Raw genomic sequence first — 14418 nt, forward strand, 5'->3', positions numbered from 1 at the left:
CATGTCATTTCCAGCTTTGTCAATTTTTACCTTTCTACCTACATTATTCCATGAATAATGTGCATTTTCAAATGTTAAAGGACTTCTGAGCCACCCTGTGTACAACTAAGTGCCATGGAATAATCTACAGCATTTTAAAGTTAAGTTTTTCTTAATTATTAATGGTACATTTTACAAGTGAACTGTGTTATCTTTTTGTAGACGTTTGACTGTATTTATTGGCGATCTTAATTATTAGCACATCAGGCAGTATACAAATTACTATGCATGTCATGAACACATTGATTGTAAAATGCTGCCTACAACATACAAAGGTTAACCAACATACAGTGGTAAGCCAAACATGACCACCACTGCCCACCATGAGGCTGGATGCCACCTGGTGGCTTTGCAGGCATATGATTTAAGCAGAGCAGATATGGACGAGGGATGACGCTAGTGAAGGTATGGGCTTCAGAAGGGGAAATCCATTGAGATAAGCGACTTTGATAATGAATAGATTATTAATCCGCAGAATCTGTGACAAGAATCTTAAAAATGGCAAAGTTGGTCAAATGTTCACATGCTACTGTCGTGAGTATATACAGAAAGAGGTAAAAGGACAGTGAAACTACCACTAGGTGCTAAATGGTTTGCTGTACAAGATTTCACAGAGCCTGTGGCATCACTGCTGAAAGAGCACAATGGTGGTGCAAGCACAAGTGTTTGGGACCACATTGTGCGTTTTATACTGTTGAACATGGAACTACACAGCAGACATCCCACTTGCTCACATGTTGACCCAATGATACAGTCAATTACAATTGCAGTGAGCACAGGACCATCGGGATTTGACTGTCGATCAATGGAAAAACGTCGGCTCTTTGAGTAAATCACATTTTTGATACACTAGGAATGCTATGACTGAGATTAATGGCAACTTGAAAAGTGCAGTATATCATTGACACAGGCTGGTGGGAGCAGTATTATGCTATGGAAGACGTTCTCCTGCACTTGCAAGGGACCTCTGGTAGTAATCTAAGATACACTGACAGCTGTGGCCCACTTGCATCCCTTCATGCTTGATGTCTTCCCCAATGGCAATGTAATGTTTCAGAGCCAGAACCGGGCGACAGTGGTTTAAGGAGTATTATAGTGGCCAAATTTACCTGATGTAAATCCTTTTGAATCCATTCGGGTTGCTATCAGGCACCATCACCGCATACGCCTATCAGCGGCATGTTATTTATGCGAATTACATGACTTGTGTATAGACATCTAATGCCACAGACCCCCTCAAACCTACCAGCAAACTATCAGATCCCCAATATACAGAATCGGTGATGTATTTTGTTCCAAAGATGGACAAGCAAGCTCTGAAGTAGATGGTCGTAATGTTTTGGCTCATCAGTGTATGGTCAAACTGTTGTGAGTCCTATCACGGTATGCGATTTTGTCTAAAATAAAGTCTTGCAAAATAAGTGTCACTCCTCTCCACAGACAAAATGACACATTTTACGACTACAATTAAGGCAAACTCTAACATAATGAAGGAAAGGTGGCAATGTACAGACAAAGAAAAATTTTCCAATGAGGTGGTCGAAAATTTCATCTGTGTGTTTCCCAATCAACAGTGCACCTACATTTATAGCTGAAGCAGAAAAACTTTTAACACAATAAAATTTAATAAATGTGACTGTCAATTTCTCTTGCTGCTGTATATGATATGTTACAAAAATCTAATTAGAGAATTCTGAGAAGTGATTTTTTGAACTTGCAAGTATTCCTCAGGCCCAATGTGGTTATTCCACAGCAGTTGTGGTAATAAAATTAAGCTACTAACAGCATGCACAGAGTTGGAAGTAGTCCTGATGTGAGGTGTGAAGAGCACCCTCTGCCCATGATGTATAAAATGATTTGCAGAATGGAACCATTGACAATCTGATTCCGAAGTCATTTAAACTTCAGTTTCAATAAACTTGCACAAATCCCAGAATATTGCAATGCTGTGTGAAAAAATTGGCTTTGTTTGCTATATTTCACACAGCTCTGAAGTGGCACTATTCAACAATAATTTTGAATTGCACCACAGACACAGGTGATGAAATAATTACAGATTTCTAAGTAGTAATAGCTGTGTGTGTCTACAAAAGAATCTCTATGTAAGAACAATCACTCTTCTTACCAAGCTGCATAGACTGAAAAATATATGGTGGTTGCATTTTAACACAATACGAAATTAAGTTTTAGTGACCAGGATCTGAAAACAATATCCAGATTCTGAGCTAAGCTTTCTAAAGAGATCCTGCTACTTAAAGTTTATTGTGCTTCACAACATTTTTTTTTCTTTTATTTGTGCATTGCTCCCCATCCACCCATTTATCCATTCACCCATTCACAACTGATCAAAGGGGGTGGAACATACTTCAGGTATAGATCTTGTGTATGCTGTACTGGACAAGGAAGGAAGATTATTGTTAATGTCCGATCAGCAGTAAGGTCATCAGAAACAGGGAACAAGCTCAGATTGGAGATGAAAACTGGTAATGCCCTCCTTCAAGTACCACCTGCTTCTAATTATTTTATGAAACAACAAAAATCTAAATCTGGATGGCTGTACAGGGATTTTAAATGTGACTTCTGCATAAGAGCCCACTGTGTTAACCATTGTCTTACCTTGCTCAGAACATTATTGGAGTAATCGCTGTGCACTTTTCTCGAGTGATTAAGAGAGAGCATGGAGCTTTTATTCAAGATTACCCTCTTGAATATGACCTACACCATTTCATTTCAACATTATCTCACTCAGTCCTATTCATGAACTGTGAGGGAAGAGAATTTTAAGAAACAATTGCAGGGATTTTTTTAATCTGTAAATGTGTGACAGGCAAAATAAACAAATTTTTTAAGTTCTTAGTTACACCATTTTAGGTAGTTTTAAGATTTTGTTTTGGATGACCCAGTAGAAAGAAAGACTTTCCAAGCAGCTCACTAAATGATGAAGCAGAAGAAGAAGAAGAAGAAGAATGAGAAAGAAGAAAAGCTGGATATACAATCATCAATAGTATAGCAGCCATAGTGTGTATGAGCAGAAAGTACACACTTCTCCCTTTAAATGAAACAAACAATTATTGGTGGTGTGGGGATAGTGCATGGCCCGAAGAAAGCAAATAAATACTGATAGTGGGCCCTTTCTTATTAGGTGGCAAACATGCAGCACACTAAAGTGGAACTACTGGTCCTGTGCATCAGTAGGAGTAAACTGGGAGTTAGTAAATTGGGTGAAAAATGTGGTTGCCAATTTGTACAGGTTTACCTCAGACATCAACAACTTGGAAATGTGATTGTATCGTACGTGGACATCATTGTGTTCCATAAGAATTACCACAAACATTTTGGCTTCAAACCTTCATTTGTCCAGCTTCCTGGCAGCCTGGCCTTGCCAAAAAGTAAAGTTTATCTTTACCATACAGTGTATTTTCTTAATGTGGAAAATTAACATGCAGGCAAATAATGTAAAAAAATTGAGTATGATGCAACTGATTCTCTCTAAGTAATTAATAAATCAAACTTAAGAGTGAAAAATTAAAATTTCTATAAATGCATTTAGATAGATCTGCAACACTGCCACATGCAATCTCAAATACAACAGTATCATACAATATTATACAATGAACATTTAATGTTTGGAGAGTGAAAGACTCCCGTTTTTAGAGGTTGTGTGAAAAAAATCATTCCAAGAAATTTAGTACAATACAAATAGTCAAGAATGGTACTTATGTATAACTGAGACTGTACTTCTAACAACCTAGCCTTGGTCCTTTATTAGACGCTAGTTTACAAAATATGTTACTTACATAACTGTCATTTAACTACTACGGTTGTATCCTATTTGCTATGAAGTAAGGAACACACAGACTGAAACAGTTCCAGATCTGATACCAATTTTGATGTTTCTGAGTACCTAGAACGGTTTCATTGGGTGTGTGCACTTGGTTTTAATAAAGAATCTTATTCCTATCTTCAGATGATTACCTTGTTCAGCCTTAGCTTTTGTAGATGGTGGCGTTACTTTCTTCTCCATCTGATCAGGACTGTGAGAGAGTGCCTTGGGACTCGTCTGGCTTGGGGTAGGGCTCCGGGGACTAAGGAAATTTCTGGGCCCTGGGACATTCTTTCTTGCTTGATTCTGCATAAGTTCTTCTAACCAAGGTACTTTGTTCTTCTCACTTGCCCAACTCTTTGACCCACTGTCCTCTTTGTCATCACTGTCTTCATAGCTGTTCTCAATTTCATTGTGTCCAATGTCAGCATTTCCATTCATCATTCCAACAGGAGCTTGTTCCTGAAATGTGACGGACATTTATGAAGAAACTTGCCAGTAGCATTACCCTTCTTCCCTCCTTTCTCTCTCCCCGACACACACACACAAACACACACACACACACAGTCACTCAGATAACTCATGCACACATGGCCACTGTCTAAGGCTGCTGCATCTACAGTGTCTGAGAATCAGATCCACAAAAACCACTCCTCATGCCTCTTCTCGGCAGCTGCTAGGCTAGCGACAAGATGTGGCAACACTGGCTGCAAGCTGAGGGGTGTGGTAGGGAGGGGAGAAGCAGTAGTGATGAGGGAGTAGGGAAATGGCACACGTACTCAGCTGCACCCAGCTAGCAACAATGCACGACACCTCAGTAAACGAACCATTTCATTTACCGAGACAAAAATGAGATTTTTACAGTGTTTTTTCAAATTTCCCTGATGTTTTTGATATTCCCCGATTTCCAGGACCTGTGGCAACCCTGCAGATTATGTAAGTAATAATAACTGTTAGTGCAGGCATTGCAATAAACTTGGTAAATTGAATACAAAGTTTTACAAAACTGGATACTGTCAGGCAAAGAAGACACAGTGACCCATATTACTTATTAAATTTTTAATAGTCTTGAATGCAGTACGATCTAATATTACTAGACAACCTGTTTCTATTGACAAACAACCATCTCGAGATCTTACTTTCTTTGTAATTGGTGACATCTAACAGTTTTAACCACAACAAAACTGTTCCATTGAGTATTACTTTTCAAAATATCCTAAATATGATCAGCAAACAAATATAGCCATAGTCTTCTTCTGGTTCTATATGTCAACAAACATATTCTGTCAGATTTTTGATACACTGGCAAGTTTTTCATTCTAACAGTTTTGTTGTGGTTGAAACAGTACAGTGAAGGTATGATCTTAACAAGGTTGTTGGTGAACCAAAACTGATTATCTAGATAATACTCAACTATATTGCAAATCAAGAGTATTAAAATTTGGAGGAATGAAACTAGTCATCCATCAACTTATACAGCATAGACTACTTACCGACTGTTTACCAAAAGACGTGGGTAGTCTGCGGCGAGGAGCCTTTGCTCTTGAAGCAGTTGGATGAACCAGCATTGCACTACGCTCAATGCTGTCAAATTCTGGAACACCGTCTTTGACAGTGTGCGCTGAACGAGATGGTTTGCTTGAGCTTCCTCCATCAACTCTGTCTACAGTTCTTTGTTCAATAGACTCCTGTCTTAGTGAGGACTGAAATAAGGAGCCTAACCTTTGAGGCTTCTTGATGGGTGGCGGGAGTTGTGGCTTCTTTCCAGGAATTGGTGGGACAGGACTGATCTTGCCTTCTGTGGAAAAAGTTTTTATACAGCACAATGCAACATAAGGACATATACTTCTCAAAATAAAATTGCAATTTCAATCTTCTGAATTATTCCCAAAGTAAAAATTGTGAACTTAATCAAGTAAGAAGTCTTCAATGATTTAGTGAAACATGTAAGTTTACCGAATTTTTCTGAAGGGAACGACATATAGTTCTCAGCCTTTTCAAAGTGAATAATCAATTTGTTTAATGTGTAAACCATCTAGACTAGCTGCAACATTATGCAATTAATGTGTCTCAATATACTGAAGCAGCATATAGCACACTTCATTAGCACACTAATATTTCCCCGTATCACCTGGATTTAGTTTCTTACCAGACTTTTTCTAGTTCCACATAGGTAGGAATTGTAGTTTACTCAAAAACTTATTTTAGATTCAGCCTTTCTCTTTCAAATGATGTATTCAATCATCCACAGAACACACATCCATATCAAATATGGGTCTGTAATTTATGTCTCTTCCTAACCTCCTGAACTGCAGTATTAAAATGTGATTAATCAATGAGCAGGATATGTGTTGGTAACATAAGGGTTTACAACAGTTCTTACAGGGGTTCCTAAATGAATCAAATACAAAATCCTTAATAGGCTTAAATCTCTCTGTGCACCCCCCCCCCCCCAACCCCCCCCCCCCATTCCAATATATACCAGGCTATAAAGTTTCCATTCAAAGCTGTACAGTCCAGGCAATCAGGCAAAATCACTGTGAGCAATGAAGCAATTCACCGACACACCAGGTCGAAGATACATATTTGGTAAAATATTATGTCCTGCTGTGTGAAAAAATCTTAACTGCCTGCTGCACATCCTCGGTCGATAGGAATAATCAAACCTTCGAGGCCTCTTTTAAGGAACCAAAGATGTGATAATCACTTACGGGGAATCTTGCGTCAAATTTTGACCAGTGTGGAACTTGGTGCACCATTCCACAATGGTGGTTTTCAAACAATGGTGGTTTTCAATGGACATGCTGTGCATGGCCTTGTTGGCTAGATAAAACTAGGAAAACTAATTAACATGGATGAAACACAGAATGATTCAAGATGTATACTATCAGTCAAAAGCCGAGTACATACCCTAACCAACAATTAATAATACTTAATTTATATTCTATACTTAGAAAATGCAGTAAAGTAACATATTAATTATAGTAACCATTACATGAATGTCAAGAACTGCCTTTCCCATTATAGTATTCATTTGTTTGTTTGTGTACCAGTGCTAGTTAAAATTTAGGTGTTATTGCAAACACCATCTGATCTCTTAAATTAGTGGTAATCGTGTCCAACTGCTACACAGAGGATCATCTGGGTTCAATTTCTTTTATCACAAGGGATTTTTCCTTGGAGGAGAATTGGATTTCACTCTGCAATGTGATACTAACTGAGGAGCTACTAGAATAAGAAGTACTTGCTCCAAGGTATGGAAAACTGGTAAGTTGCATGCTCACCACATCACCTCCACACTGCATCCTAATGACACTACTGGCAGATAATGGTAGGGTGGCAGTCATAATCACACAGTTATCAAGTACGGAACATGATGTTTTTACTATGTAAAAGACAGAGAGAGAGAGAGAGAGAGAGAGAGAGAGAGAGAGAGAGAGAGAGAGAAGAGTGTAGGCCCTGGGAGCAGTAATACCCATGAACAGCCACACGTATCTCATCAGAAACATCAAGTAACACACAATGGGTCAGAGCTAATTCTTTCGACAATAGCTGAGTCTTTAAGCGAAAGTCAGCTGCTGCAATTTAAATTGTTGACTTGCATCAGGCCATTGAGCCACACAAAATTATTGTATCATAATTGTCTTGACTTTAAAACTAGGATGCTGACTTATTTCGCATACTCATTGTTGCCCTCCAGAATTTTTTTCTTGGCAGCACCAAATGAGGTTGTGCTGTGGTTAAGGTACTAAAGTCACACTGAAGAGGAATGGAATTCACACCCCTATCCAGTGTTACGTTTACCTAATTCTATTAAAGATGAACATTACAATGGTTCCTTTGGAAAGACACTACATGATTCTTTCTCTATGCTTGTCCTATTTTCAGTTATGTCTCTAGTGACCTTGTCATAAGAAAGACATTTAACCCTAACTATTCTTCCTTCCTCCCTTCAAATATTTCACTCCAACAAGGGAGTAAATGCATAAAATGACACACACTCAGAAGAAAGGACTACTCTGAAAGGTACGTAATAGAAGGGTGATGTTACATTAACTCTGTCACTATTTTTCAGCAAGGGATAGAGCAGGATTAAATACTTAGGTTAAGCAAAAACTGCCATCTCTATTTATAAGGTACTTGCTAATTTAGTTTGAACTGACTCCTGAACAATTCTATCCTAATAGCTGGAAGTGCATGTCAGAATCTCTATGATGTAAAGTGCATGTCAGAATCTTTATGATGTATTCCTTAGGATGACTAGTGCCAAGACAACGATCTGCAATAGCAGATTTGCTCAGCTGTGTTGAATGTATGCGGCATTTATGCTCAGTACACCAGTCCTCTGTAAGCCTGATAGTCTGACCAACATAGGACATGCTGCAACTGTGAGGAATATGACGGACACCTGCCTTAAGCAGACGAAAATAATCCTTTACTGAACCCAAAGGTAGGGCGAAGGGTGGGGGGAATTCCCATCATAGTGGAAATACTACCTGTGTATGGTAAAAAGGTGATAGACTTTGGCAACACCTTGGATTATCATCATTCGCATTGTCCGTGGTTGGTCGATAGCACAGTGTGCATTTCATCTGTCTTTCGCCACGTAACAACTTACTAGAATATCATTCATTCAGACCAGAGTAGCGACATGTTTTGCTACATGAAATGCTAAAGTACCAATGTTACTCACAATTGGCCTAAGAGAAACCCCTTCCTGGTCGATCTTTGGAAGACAATATAACATAGGGTGCACAGTACAATGATAATTAAGACTCCTAATAGTGTCCTGTGAGAAGGAACTTGTCTTAATAAGGCTGTTAGTGTCTCTCTCTCTCTCTCTCTCTCTCTCTCTCTCTCTCTCTCTCTCTCTCTCTCTCTCTCCCCCCCCCCCCCCCCCCCCCTCTTCCACTTCTTGTGGGGGTCAGCAGCAATGCTGCGATATGCTGAATCAGACAGTGAGCACTGCACCTTTTCAAGATAATCCTGTTTGACATGAACAACAGAACAATAGTAGCATTGCTTTTGCCCTCACTTAAAACAACAATATCCAGATCATCTCGATGTAAACATAAAGCACCCCTTTTTGCTACTGTTGTATTAGGCTTGGGTGAATGTGCACCAGCCTACACATGACATGACTCTCTTGTAGTCCTCTTTACAGCTTTATGAGGTAGTTCAAAAAGAGCCTGTTCAACAAAACTAATTAAATCAACCGCTGACAAAAACTTGTCATCAGTGCAAAATTTAAACCTTTTCCTAGCATAGATATAGCTGCATTGCCAAAATCTTTCTCCCTAATATTTGTCGCAGTACGTCAAGATATAGTATTAGACTCTTGAATCATATAATTGTTCAAGCTTCACCAAATGCCCGGCAGTTACAGAATGAAATTCCCAGCCAGATTGCAGACAAGATGGACTGTCCACCATATTCCAAGAGAGCTGATATTTTTAATTCAATCATTAAATGAACTCAAACAATTCCTTGGAAACTAAATCGAGCTTTTAACAAGTGTAACGGATCTTTTCACACTCAAGAGCTGGGTCAGCGCAATGCTTGATGTGACTGGTGGAAGGGAAATTAAAATGATGTACGACGTTTACAGATGTTTAAAAAATATTTTCATCAGGAAAAATCAAAAATGAGGAAGCACGCTGCGATCTTGCTCTACTTTGGCACCGTTTATCCAATGTCGACAAGCAATGATACATTTGCTCCACATAGAGGTAAACAATGTGAGACCCGAGTTTCTCCCTGCATACACTATGTTCAAGTAACTTACATGGATGCAGCTGGGTGACATAATTGACAACCACTGACAGAGTTCATGATACTTTAATCATTAATTTTCATGACTGATCTTTCCATAACTGCCCTGCAAACCTAGGTTTCAAAATCCCTTGCAGCACAGAGCTTACTTGCTACAATTTTGCCTTGAAAATGACAAGTTGTGCATCTATCTAATTATTGGCAGTTGTCTGCAATGTCACACAGCTGTATTCCTGTCAGTTATTTGAACACAGAATATGTTGGGAGAAACTCAGGTCTCACAGTAGTCCACCTTGCTGCAGGCCCCAGTTATTGCTGAATTGCAAAATGGCAGGAGAACAGCTCTAACAGTAGTCTTTCAATGCCAACTGCTTTTAATGTACCTTTTCGCTGATATTGATGCTTATGCAAAAGTTTGATATGACGTAAGATAGTAAACCAAACCAAGAAATTAGATTTGCAGTAAAATTACACAGTAAATCACGAAGGAGAGTCAGATGAATACATTGACTGCAAGCACGAGAGAGTAATCTCTAACCTGAAACCCAGACATTCAAATGAAGTTTGAGTGGCCACTTCATTTAAATTTTGCAACAGAACAACAACAGCAGCAACAACAACAACAACAACAACAACAACAACAAAAACAACAAAAACGACAAAAATTAGCTTCAGACTTCAGTCTGGTGAACTTTTGTAACTGATATGTTTTGATAAAAGGTGTTGCACTATTCCAGTATGCATATCATTCAGGAAGAGATTCTGCTGTAAAAGTTAACTTCAAAATTTCTCATAAGATAGCTGGCAATTTGAATCATTTTCTGAAGTTGTCTTCATTGAAGTCTACATTTTAATAGTGGGACAATAACTATGACAACAACCACAGCCAGTGTCCCTTTCTCTGTGGCAAACTGAAGACTTAGTGAAAGATATGTAGGAGAAAGTATCAATTTATATAGAAGTTCCTTTCTCTGTATCTGGATGAGTCTTTGAACTTGACAGGTACAGCTCAGTCTGTTATTTTTATGAGAACAGTGAATGAAATACTGGAAGTTTGTAAGTAGCTGTTAGATCCCATTGCACTGAAGAACACAACACGTAAATGTAAGTTTGATGTCCTTTAATTAGTTAAGATGAGGTTTGGTCTACCTTGGACATAATTAACTTCTATAGCAACAGAAGCCACTTATGTCATGACTGGCAAAATAAGTGGGTTAGTAGCATGTATCACAAACAAAAGGTGTAATTCTGCACCTGTGGGCAAGGTGGACTACTGTTCTTGTCTCTTGCACTGTTTATATGATCAGTTTTCACTCTCCCAATTGACCTCACTTAATGGATCTGTACCATATGTATTTTACTACTTTCTTAGAGTTCTGTACCTCTGTCAGTAAAAACAGAATCTGTATAGTCACTTTGTTATCTGTATGTCTGCCTGTTTGTCAGATTGTTACCCTCTTTTCCTTAGGAACAGGTAGAAGAATCAAGTTGAAATTTATATCAAATACTGAGGTCTATGGTCCCTTTGTTAAGCTTAAAAGTCAATGCAATCAAAAGATATGGCCATAAATGTCACATATTTTGATACTCGCACACTCACTCATCAAAAGCTATAAATGAACAAGCTATGTACATGTCAGGCCTGGTGGACTAGTGGTATAGCGTGTGCCTGGAAACTAAGAAGTCTCAGGATCGAGTCTCTGTCGACCACGAATTTTTCAATCTTTGTTTCGAACTAGCCTTCACCTCTCAATGATGCGAGGAGTTGTCAGAAATATGCGGGTCAGATTCCACATTTAACTGAAGGCCCACTTTCCGTGGTTGGACAACTGGGGTAGGATAAGACACACAAGTTGCAGAAGTGAGGTCCAACAAAGGTTTGAACCAGGCCATAGAGCCGCACAAAATCATCATCACCACCACCACCACCACCACCACCACCACCTTTGTACGTAACTATGTTTGCACAGCAGTACCATAGTGCAAGTCCTACTCACTTGCCCATTCTTTTAACAGCATTTTAGGTACTCTACCTTTCAAAGTTGTCTCTTCTCCTGGTCCCACATCATTTTCAAGGTTTACTCCCCTGTCAGTGTGAAATGTTTGAAGGAAGGATGCATAGTTAGGGATAAATGTCTCACTTATGGCATGGTCAATAGATACAGACCGGAAGTTCCAATAAGGCAAGGCTAGGAAATGAATTGTGCTGCGTCTTCGCAAAAGAACCATCATATTATTCATCTTTTATTGACTAACATAAACAACAGAAAATATAAACCTGAATGACTGGATGTGGATTTGAATCCTACTTCTCGGAAGTGTGTGTTCAGTACCTAAACCACAGCACTATCTCATTTGGTACTGCCCAACCAAATAATTCTGTAGGGCAATAGGGATTAAAATATATCAAACAAGCCAGCAACCTAGATTAAGTCAAGACAATAACAATATATTAATTTCAAATGTCTCAACAGCCCGATGCCAAGTCTTAATTGGACACCACTTCGGTGATTCGAGTGTTCCTAACCTAATCCAACAATTCTATCACGGTAAGGGGCTCTGCAGTTTAACAGGGAATCTTACCATTTGCCATTCCTGGTAGATGTTTACGTCACTGACAGGTGAAAGCTAAGTTAAAGGCAGACTGAAAACATCCATGGATCAACTGGGATTTCATCCTGCAACCTTTTAGTTTTCACGTGCACACTTTACCACCAGGCTAGACAATGAAGACAATGAGAGACAATTAAAAAAGTGGATCTGCAGCTATCCTTTCATAGGTGAATATATACTAGATATCTAAACTTGTCAGAAAATACTCTGACTCATTGACATAAAAAAATACTCTGAACCATTGAACCATCACAAATATAGTTGAATGGGGTTCTATCAGTCAGCACAGGATTTTAATACCCTTAGGAATTATTGCATCTGAGGGATATACGATGATGTGTTCTGCCCATTTGGCAAGTCCATCACTGCAACTTCAGCATTCTCCAAGGTGTCCTGGTTTCTGCCATCCTTTTTGTGGCTGCGTATGCTGCCCTAATCTTGATGTCAAAAGTTCCTCTTTGTCTAGCTCTTGTTCTCTCTTCAGTCACTGTGCCTCCTACAGCGTGATCCATTCGGCATTTTCTTCCCATTCTCTGTCCCACACTTTATTTTTGCCCTTGTAATTGTTTAACTATTTGCCTTTTCTTGTTTATCCTTTGTAACATAACCTCATTCCTTACTGTATCTGTCCATTTCACATCTTCCATTCTTTTCCAGATCCTCATTTCAGAAGCTCCTAATCATTTCTCCTCTCTTGTGTCCATGCTTCAGCACTATTTAAGGAAATACTCCACACAAAACACTTCAATACTCTTTTCCTTTTTGTTTATTTAATGGACATTGAAAATAACACTCTCCCATGCAGAACCTTACTTTTGTAATAGCTATCACTGTGTTTATTTCTGGGTTACATGTCACGCTACTGATAATTTTGCATCTTAAGTGTCACTAGTTATTCACTTATACCACTAACCCAGAGAATTTACACTTTTACATTCCATGACTGACTTGTAAAAATCGTACACTGGTGTAATGACTGATCAACTTTTTGGAGGTATTTTTGAAAGTAATACCTGTCTTTGGTATGAACAGTGTCTCAATGGTAAATCAAATACATCTGTAGATGGCTATTTATTATCTGATCACTGAAATTCATGTCTTCATTTCTGCCACAGCCTTTATCAGGAAAAACAAGTCCTTCAGGTTCCAGATTATATCTTTTCTTTTTGGCAAGAAAATACAGGTTTTTCTGTATTCTTACAAACTACCGTATTTACTCGAATCCAAGCCGCACTTTTTTTCCGGTTTTTGTAATCCAAAAACCCGCCTGCGGCTTAGAATCGAGTGCAAAGTAAGCGGAAGTTCTGAAAAATGTTGGTAGGTGCCGCCACAACTAACTTCTGCCGTCGAATTATGTAGCACCACACAGGCATGCTTTGCAGGCACAAAGATACTGGCGACAAAACCTCTGCATCAGTAAATTAAAAAAAAGAAAAAAAAAAAGGTGTAAGACGAGCTTTTTTTCACCGCGTCGAGTTTCGACCACTGCATTTTCATACATTATCCAACGAAGTAAATACAAATTCCGTATTGTTCATCTTCGAATGTAGCAGCATTTCAACATACTATGAAAATCCGACTGGCAAGATTGTTTGGGATGTTTGTCAATATGGCCAAATCTACGTTCTGAATTTTTTCGTACCTGTGACAAGAGATCATTGCTAATAAGAACTTTTATGAATTGTGAATCGCATGCAGTATTCTTTTCATCATAAGAATAATACTGTACGAATATAAACATGTTGCCATGTATTCTTTCGTGTTTGCTGCTATCTCATTTAAATCCTGTCTGCCTAATAAACTACGAAACTAGGGTAAGACAACAGCAAACGCGGAATAATATACATATCATGCCATGTTTATATTCGTATTGTTCTTATGCCTAATAGTGATACAGTCAGAAATGAAGCACGACAATTGACAAGATTTTTAAATCTAAGATGACTAATTTCCGTGCAGAATGTAATGTACTATAGAGGCGTCTGCAAAGATTTTCAACCGGAGAAAAATTTTCGCTAAACTCTCGTTCAGAACATCTTCTATCATACGCAATATTTTTTTTTTTTAAAAAAAAAAAAAAAAAAAAAAAAAAAAAAAAAAAAAAAAAAAAAAAAAAAATTTGGCGGTAGCGCGCACAAAAGCAAGCCATGCCGCGAGCGGCGACAGGTCGT

At 38.6% G+C, this 14418-nt stretch overlaps 1 protein-coding gene across 2 annotated transcripts in view; it reads right to left on the reverse strand.

Annotated features, from left to right (window-relative positions):
- LOC126470951 (CD2-associated protein-like) overlaps positions 1-14418 on the reverse strand; it is an 86944-nt gene that overhangs the window by 14504 nt on the left and 58022 nt on the right. For both annotated transcript variants that reach the window (XM_050099011.1, XM_050099004.1), the window contains exons 9-10: positions 5356-5660; positions 4015-4324 (exon numbers count right to left, since the gene is read on the reverse strand). In XM_050099011.1, coding sequence (XP_049954968.1) covers positions 4015-4324; positions 5356-5660 — 615 coding nt within the window. The remainder of the gene's footprint in view (positions 1-4014; positions 4325-5355; positions 5661-14418) is intronic.

The sequence above is a fragment of the Schistocerca serialis genome, chromosome 1, assembly GCF_023864345.2.
Source record: "Schistocerca serialis cubense isolate TAMUIC-IGC-003099 chromosome 1, iqSchSeri2.2, whole genome shotgun sequence".
NCBI lineage: Eukaryota > Metazoa > Arthropoda > Insecta > Orthoptera > Acrididae > Schistocerca > Schistocerca serialis.